Source organism: Mytilus galloprovincialis, chromosome 3, assembly GCF_965363235.1.
Source record: "Mytilus galloprovincialis chromosome 3, xbMytGall1.hap1.1, whole genome shotgun sequence".
NCBI lineage: Eukaryota > Metazoa > Mollusca > Bivalvia > Mytilida > Mytilidae > Mytilus > Mytilus galloprovincialis.
This window is the reverse complement of record NC_134840.1, coordinates 102,650,807-102,660,280: the sequence shown is the minus strand read 5'-3', so window position 1 is coordinate 102,660,280 and position 9,474 is coordinate 102,650,807. Positions and strand designations below refer to the sequence as shown.

At 30.1% G+C, this 9,474-nt stretch overlaps 1 protein-coding gene across 2 annotated transcripts in view; it reads left to right on the top strand.

Annotated features, from left to right (window-relative positions):
* The first annotated feature begins 24 nt into the window (after window positions 1-24).
* The window catches only part of LOC143069591 (tyrosine-protein phosphatase non-receptor type 14-like), a 34,230-nt gene continuing 24,780 nt past the window's right edge, over window positions 25-9,474 (top strand). For both annotated transcript variants that reach the window (XM_076244305.1, XM_076244303.1), the window contains exons 1-7: window positions 25-178; window positions 2,185-2,408; window positions 4,383-4,561; window positions 5,626-5,723; window positions 6,392-6,462; window positions 7,131-7,289; window positions 8,371-8,459. In XM_076244305.1, coding sequence (XP_076100420.1) covers window positions 2,235-2,408; window positions 4,383-4,561; window positions 5,626-5,723; window positions 6,392-6,462; window positions 7,131-7,289; window positions 8,371-8,459 — 770 coding nt within the window. In that variant the 5' untranslated portion in view covers window positions 25-178; window positions 2,185-2,234. The remainder of the gene's footprint in view (window positions 179-2,184; window positions 2,409-4,382; window positions 4,562-5,625; window positions 5,724-6,391; window positions 6,463-7,130; window positions 7,290-8,370; window positions 8,460-9,474) is intronic.

Below are 9,474 nucleotides of genomic sequence, written 5' to 3'. Positions count from 1 at the left end.
TCAATATTACGACATCCGTGGCACGACACGATTTACGACATTTTGAAATGTTGACAAATTTTTCTACCTGGGCACACCTGCATCAGTGACACACTGATTTGCATTCGATCATTTAGTTATTTATTATAAAAGATGCGTTATTTAAAAATACATCTATTGCACAGCTAAGTGAACATAGGTAAGCTGTTTATTTTACTCTTAGAAACGAAAAGTATAACACGAAGGTCTTGGTAAAAATTTTATGCAGTTACTGAGTTATAATAGCATAACTTACTTTTACTAAGACATGTAACAAACCAAATTTCTTATTTTTTCATACTATGAGGCTTTTTCTTCTATTCAGGTTATCAAATCAATAGTCAATCAAATAGAATGTATTTCATAAGGGATACACACACAACTTTGATTTTTCCCTCATTGACAGACATTGTATTTTAATCATCATTAATCCATTCAATTTCACCTTAATAACGCTATTTGTCAGATGTCCATCATTAATTAAATGGACAACAAAAAAGTTCCCGTAAAATTTTTACGTCACAATTCAAAATATTATATCTGAAGCCACATTAATAGAAAGTGATTGTTGTATGACATGTATGATGTCAAAAAATCTAGAGGCGCAGATTTTTTGGTCAAATTTCCAGTGCAGATTTCCAAATAACGATATGGTGTATTATGTCATAATTTGACATATCTTTTACGGGGTGTATGGTAGAACCCTATTGGTAGTCAAATATAAGACTTTTTCAATACAGAGAAACTGGAATGGGTCGAATTTAGCGCTCAATGTTGTGAGAGTTACATCATAGACGTTCTGACGTCACGGTCAACATGGCTACATGTAGTTCAGCAGTTCCATTCATAAACAAGGTGGCAGCCAAGTGATGCATTTACTTAAATGAGTGCAAATGATCGACCAAATAAGATAAAATTGTTAGTTGATTCATTATTTAATTACAGACATAATAATATACAGAATTCTATATGTCAGAAGGAACAGCCATTGAGCTAAGGAAAATTAACATGACATCTCCCGGGGTAATGGATGGCAACATCCAGGTATTATATGGGTTGGCAATGCCGAGGGGCTATGAGTTTTGTAAGGATGTGCGTTATCCAAATAATATAATCCAATCAATATTCTAGAAATATACTAAGCCAGGGACAAAACTCTATAGGGTTATTAGATAGAAAAAAAATCTAGTCATTGCTAGTGCATTGTAGTGGGCACTTTGGAATTCTTGAAGTTTTGTGGAGAAACTAAACCAACCTTAAATTCAAATTGACCATACAACTGATATGAACAGATAAACATGATAAATAGTAACAATATTGTCTAAACTTATTTATTTAAAAATTTCGGTATGCACATTTTGTACAATATCATCTATGATATAATATCACTCCAATTATATTTTTTATTGCCTATATAAAACAATTTCCTTAAGTGATAAGCATGAAAACACTACACAACCTAAACAATAATGGAATTTCACTTATTCCTACTGTCTTATGAAAGGAGAAGTCATTTCTCCCTCACCAAAATTTTAGATTAGGCCCTGATCAATGTAACCTCAACTTTCCAAAATAAACTATAGAAAAACCAAATAAATTATACATGTACATTTAATAGGGTTTGAATTCGAACACCTATCATGCCTATGGTTATATGACTCTGAAATTTTTAACTTCATGAAATGTAGGATTAATTTTCAACAACTGTCAAGCTGAAGGGAATATTTTTTTTTAACCCTTGACCATAAAAATTTGATGGGACAGTCAATTTATTTTAGAGTTTGCGATACATTTCAATTTTTAATCAAATATTTCATTATAATTTAATCATTTATAAGTAAAGCATGCAAGTTATTTTAGTGTGCACATTCTTGTATTTAAATGATGATGAAGTTTATTAAGTACTGTCAATCACTAGACCAGAGGTTAGTAAAGGTTTTGTTAGCTGCAATATATTAATACTGTAACAGATCTGACAATATATCTGTTTCATTTTCCTGAGTTTACTTCCTTGGTCTATCACAATGACATATTTTTTTTCTTAGTATTTAGATTTTGACTTTGGAAATGATTCCTAATGACCTTTGTGTTTGTTTTATTAAAAAAAACATTGGAGTTTATTATACATTGTATTTACTCATTATTTCCTGTTTGCTTTATATTCAGATTTTGTGGTGTATTATTCTAAAGAAAAGAACTAATGATTACTTAAAAAAATGCCGTTTGGAATAAAATTTAAAAGAACAAGACGTTATGAAATATCATCAAAGAATGCGTTGGTTGTTGGTGTACATATGCTGGACAATTCCTATTTAGAGTGTACTCTGACCTCAGAGAGTACGGGTCAACAGTGTTTGGACAGTATAGCTCAAAGGATTGAACTTGAGGAGGTAAATGGACCTTTTATCATTTTCTTTTTATGATAATGATTTATGCCGTTTAATAGAATTAAAGGAGATTTTGACCCCAGTTGTGAACATCAAGAGACAGCAACCCATTAATCAAATACATGTACAAAATGTATGAATAAAACCTTTCAGTATTTATTTCTGTTTCTTTTGAAATCATTTAGTACACTTTTATATTAGCTACTTTTTATCAATTTATTTAACAAAATAAAATCAAATGGCAACTACATGTACATGCGATAGTGAAGTAACATTTCAAAATACCACTTCTATTTAGGCTTGAATAAAAATACATGTATTATAATTAATTTTGTCTAAATAGAAACTAATGATTCTTTAATATTTAGCAGCTGCATGTTTAGTCAAAAACATAATTACATGTACAAAATATTTTCCATGATAATCATATGATATACACTTTGCAATATTTCCTCCTGCTTTCAGAGGGGAAATGGTTAAATATGATAGATATCTAAGTTAGGTTTTCTTGTCTCAATATTTTAGAGTTGCTTTGGTCAGGATTTTTATGGAGTTTATTTGTAAAAAGATTGAAAATGTTATGTCTTTATTCAGTCTGGGCGTGTAGCTTTTGTAAAACATACATTTAGTGAAATGGTTTACTTTTATAAATTGTTATTCAGATGGAGAGTTGTCTCATTAGCATTCATACCACATCTTCCTATATCTATTTAGTAGAGTAGGAATTTCACCATGTAAACAATTTGGGGATGAACTAAATGACAAAGATTTAAAGGGGATGAACTTAATGACAAAGATTTAAATGTATCATTCTGTTGAATATTCTTTGGTGAAGAGATATTTAGATTTTTTTTGTGACCAAACTTTTTTTTTTAAATTCTGACACATGTACACTATACAAAATATTTGTTATAAAGAGTTATTGTGACAACAGATTTTATGATGAATTATGCTGTTTTTCATCTAATCAGTAACAAAGATCTATTATTTTTTTTTATTGCATGTTTTTTTTTTAAATTTATTACATGTATGCGTGGTCAGTGATATACATGTATGTAACATTTGTAAAAAAAGACAAATTTTATTATTCGTCATTGACTCGTTTGTTTGTTGTTTTATTGATGACTTCAAAAGACCTTTGTTACATTTTTTTTTTTTACCTTTGATTGGTTTTTAATATCTGTTTTAAATGTTTACCACATATTTGTCTAACATGATTGTCTTATCAGAATTATCTGATCGTATCTTTATCTGTAAATAATTCAGACAAAGAAGTTTATGTGTAAATATAGATGAGATTAAAAAGACAACTCTACAATGTACATTATGTTTTTATCATGATTGGCAATATGAATAACAAAAAAATTATATTCAACATACAAAAGTATCAATGGATTGTTATTTAAGATTTTTAAAATAATTTTTTCACAATAAACATGATAAAGATGTCATTTCTGAATTATTTGTATAGAAACATTTAAAGCATATTTGACAAAGAACAAAGACCTTGAAAATTGTTATTATTTGTTAAAAATTCAACAGTAAAAATTAATGCTTCCTTTAATTATGTTGCCCTGATTTACAAATTGTTGAAATACATTTGTTATTTTGATATCTGTGATGTTTACTTTAAAAAGTTAAATGGCCGTATGCAATCTTTTCTGTTTTTAGCTAAACATTTGCAGAATTGTCTTGAATTTTACATTATAATAAGAAAAAGAAAGCAGAATGATAATAATGCATCAGTTCTTGAAATCAAAATCACTACATATATATGAAAAAATACAAAAACAATAAAGGAACAGCACTTTTGTTGCTGTTTTCATCTGAAAATGACATGCAACTCTCTTACTTTTCTTAAAATTAATACATATTAGTTATTATGTTACTATCAATGAATACACTAAAGGGCATTGATAAACAAGATATCAAATTGTCATGATATCTTCCTTCTTAAAATCATTTATTTTTTTCCAGACTCAGTATTTTGGATTACGCTATGTGACTAAAAAATTACAGTTTCACTGGATAGAGTTGGATAAACCTCTGAAGAAACAGTTAGACAAACATGCCCAAGCCTCCAATTCACCCAGGTTATATTTTGGAGTTATGTTTTATATACCTGGAGCTCATAAACTGGCGGATGAAGTAGCAAGGTAATCATAAAGAAGAATTTATATTTAAGGCCAAAAAACTAAATTAAAATTGATTAGTGTTATATGAAAAAAGAAGATGTGGTCTGATTGCAAATGAGACACAAGAGACCAAAATAACATAGAAATTAACAACTTTATGTCACTGTATGGCCTTCAACAATGAGCAAAACCCATACCACATAGTCAGCTATAAAAGACCCAGAAATCACAAATGTAAAACAATTTAAACGAGAAACTAATGGCCTAATTAAAGTACAAAACAAGAACTATCTTTAAAAAAGATAGCCGACGTATTTAAATTTGAGTATATGTTTAAAATTATCATTTCGATAACCTTCAGAAGCACAAAGATACCATTTAAATTACGTTTTCTCTGTTTGTGTTCAGTATTCTCGGTCCTCGTATCTTTCTGTTTACATTCACCAAAAACCCCGCAGAAATCTGACATGCGTAGGTGCGTTATAAAAGTCATGTACGTTCGTACAACAAAGTTTACATTAAAAATTATATAATTGTCCCGAATAAACAGCTGTCACGGAAGCAAAGAGCTGTTGGAGAAACAATTATTTTTATAAGAATATACATCTTTGTACGATCTAGTTCAAATATTTATAGTTTTTCACTTGCTTTCCATCACAAGATAATTAACAAGACGTTTTTTTAAACACAACCAAATCACCCACCATGACAGCATTTTGTCCAATCACAGAAAGGATTCTCGAGCATGCGTATTCTGTTGCCATAGTTAAGTGTCCTTAAGTTCAAAGGGCACAAACCGAAACTATACCGACTATGTCGCAAAAAGAAGAAAGGCAAATGTGTATCACAGCAACACACAAAAACCACTGAATCACAGGCTTTCTCTCACACCAGCTCTTAGTTAACAAGCTGAGACAACTCCTTCCAAGTCACAATTTGATTAAGAACCATTATATGTCAAAGTACAGCTTCAACATGAAGCCTTTGCTTCACCAAACAACAAGCTATAAAGGTCACAAAAAATATCATTCATGTTATTTTGAGAACAATAGTATGAAAAGTCTTTGTGCATTTTTACATTGTAGATTTCAATATTTCCTCCAACTGAAGAATGATATTGTCGATGGAAGAATTCCATTGTCTGTAGATCAGGCTGTTCGTCTTTCTGCTCTTAGTTTACAAGGTAAAGTTCAATAGAAGATTTGTTATATAAAAATCATTATATAATATATATATAGTAATTTCAGGGTTTGATTTTCAAGACTAATGCAATTGGATATGTATCTCAATGAAAACAACTTGCATTCTGATATCTGATAAAAATATCTGCATTGAGATTTCCATGAATCTTGCATTTTTGTAAACTATCACAACAATAAATGTATGCAATAATCTGTGAACTGATTGTAAGTTTTACTGAAATGTTTTGACTTACCAGTAAAAAGATTTTTCCTTGTTCTAAATTGATATCATTGCGGGATGATTTCATTGGATGGACTCAAAACTCATAAAAATATGGTATTAAATAAGAGGATTAATAATTGATTTTAAGATAATTTCTTCTTAAGTTAAGCTTGAAATTAATGAAAGTGGAAAGACATCTGTAAACAAATAAAGATTTCATTCAGCGACAGAGAGGTCTCTTTTATAATGCATCGAAATAGAGAGATTTTTTTTTATGTACTTGGCATTAGATGAATTGATTTTTTACCAGAATTAAAGTTTGATGTAATTCTACTATTAGAGATGGTGCTTGTTTGAATAAGTGTGTGACATGGGATGTTATGAACTTGTTAACACTAAGGTTTGTTGAATCTTATTTACCTATAATGTTATTTATTATATTTCCAGCTGAGTTTGATGATTATCAAGAAGATAAGAATGCCCAAGACTACTTCAAAGATAACGCTTTGTTTCCCAAGGTAATTTTTGTGTAACTACAATGTTAAGTAACAAACTGCTGAGCTGTCATATTTATCTGCTAAAATGCATAGGATATTGGGTTATATTTTGTTTATCATACTTCTTGCATGTATATCTTTATAATAAGAGAAAAATACAATTGGTTATCTCTTGTTTTTTAAAATAAATGCAGTATCTAATGCTAAACTTTTTAGTATTTTCAACAGTTCCAAACATATCACAGTATATCCTTAGTTTTTAAATAGAATAAAATTTTGAAAAAAATAGCTACTTTGGCCACTTCTGCAGTTGTATCATGCTGAGCTTTTGATTATAGATTGTTCTTATGTTGAGCTGTTACACCAATGTCCAAGCTTAGTTTAAATTGCCACATTCTTTATGTGAATGTCCAAAGTCAAGAGCCTGTAGTTTAGTGTCTGTCATATTTTTTCATTAATTGTTTTTTATGAATTAGACCATTAATTTTCTCAATTGAATTGTTTCATAATTTTTATGAATGGGCCTTTTATAGCTGGCTATGCAGTATGTGTTTTCTCATTGTTGAAGGCCGTGCGGATGCCTTTAATTGCTTGCGTCCACTTTATTTGAAATTTGGTAGATAGTTATCTCATAGGTAATCATACCTAATCTCCTGTTTATTTACTAAATAAATATTTATTTTTAACAGACCATGTGTAAGGACGAGACCACAGTTACAGAAATGATGCATGAAGCTTTGAATTGTTACATTAATTTACATGGTGTACATCATGTTAAAGCTGAAATCAATTACATCAAAGATATACAGATGATGGATGGGTATGGAATGGATTACTACGCTGCTAAGGTAATTACAATTAGGCTTATTGAGATGGAGAACAGCAATAAAAGCACTGGTTTTTTGCTTTTTGTGTTTTTTTTGTGCATTTACTGATTTTGTTTCATGGATGGATACCTCATATCCTTTGTTTTTCTGTTAAGTACTGATTTGACAGGAAAAAAACTAATATTTTCCATCAAGAGGCACAACTGCCCACAATTTTTAAAAGATAAAAAAACAGAAGCACTATTGACAATTGCAAATAATGTTTTAGAGCCCAGATAATTTTCTGATGTGGCTCTGCTTATCTTTTTCCTGATTGAAATAGATAGGATTGAAGAAGGATATTCATGAGATATCAAGTAAAATGCCATGGAAAAAAGTTTCTAACATTAAAAGGATTGACACCAAAATACTGCTTATAGGTTATAGATTATGTCCCTTTGTTGTCATCAGTTTCAGCATGTTAGAATTTAAAGCTAAAGTACATATATGGTAGTTAACACTTAGAGTCAAATAAACCTGACAGATTTGTTAGAGTTTGTTATAAAGTAGTAATTATTCAATTTTAGTCATTATTCATTTCATAGACAGGAAAACTGAGCAATGAGATATTACAAATAATGATTAAACTGATTGTGAATTTATTGCAGATTTTCTTATGTATTCTGCAATCCGGAACTGACAACAAGTTTATTCTTCAATCCATAATCTGTTTTACATTCAGCATTTTAACTGTTGAAGTTATAAGTTGAACATGGTCAAATCTGACCTACAAACTGTTGGCAGGCAACCTTGCTACCTGATGCCTCATGTGACCTTTAAAAAATGTTTTTAAATTTGTTATGTTGATTGTTGTTGTATAAACCACTTGCTTAAAAGTTAACTCAAGTTACCTGAGGCAATTTTAAGGTGTAACCTTGTACCTAACTGGAGTCAAATAAATCCACTGTAGCATGGTCTTTTATTTATTGAATTTCTATAAGAAATTGCTATGAAAAAGTAAGAAAATGTCTAACAAAACTCTTCAGAGAAAATCACAAATGCACAAACTGCAAGTCAAATGACAATAAACTATCTATACTATGTTTTGCTGTATTTTTTGCAGGATGAAAAAGGGAGAGAACTTTATCTAGGAACATTTTATCAGGGAATGTTTGCTCGTTATCTCCATGGAGAGGCTACAGTATTTTTCAGGTATGATTCACTATAAATAGTCCATTTTCATATTACTGACTTTTGACTTCTGAATTTATATTTTTTCGACAGGCTTCCTTCCGTTTGGTATGACATCCTGGTACTCTGTCAAGCAAGAGCTATGTAAATAAGTGAAATCAAGATTTTAATTGTTACAATTTTGAGGGAAGGTTAACAGTTTAAATTCTTTCTATGCATGACTTAATCATCTAAAAACATCCCCCAAAATTGAACAGATCATATATTTTATTTTACCTCTTTTGGTTGCTTGTAATTGACCAAGTACCAGGATGTTCTACCAAATAGCAGGTAACCTGTCCAATAATTGTAGAACGCGGAGTCAAAAGTTGGTTATATGAAAAAGATGTATTGTTACTATTTATCAGTGATTTGTTTTATAAAAAGATCTCCCACCTTTGCTGATGAAGCATAGCTGCTTAACTTCCAGTGGCAAATTAATATATAAAAAAGAAGATGTGGTATGATTGCCAATGAGACAACTATCCACAAAAGACAAAAATGAAACAGACATTAACAACTATAGGTCACAATACGGCCTTCAACAATGAGAAAAGCCCATGCACATGATGATTCAGGACGAGGTCATATTTAATAATGTAATGTGAATATTTACCTTGTTTTGTACTAGACCTATAGTGTGGTGACAGAAGTGTAAAAAGTCGTCTAGATCGCGAGTTTAATCTCCCCAAATAACACACGGCTAAAAATGGTCTTAACTTAAAGACAAATATGTCTTCTTTATTTTTTGCCCTGTCGTCAGAATTTCGTATGGTCACATTTTTCTAAAAAGTCGTTTTAATGACTAGTAGTATATTGGAGAGTTTCAACCCCCCTTTTTCAAAATAAAAAATTGTGTATGTTTGCTTACATTTAATTGAAATAGTTTTTTCTGAAGCTATTTTCATATGTCAAAATACTCTATTTAGTATTTTATTTCTTCTTATCTATAAAATTTGCTAAGTTTGGACTGTTTAAAATTGAGGTAATTTTAATT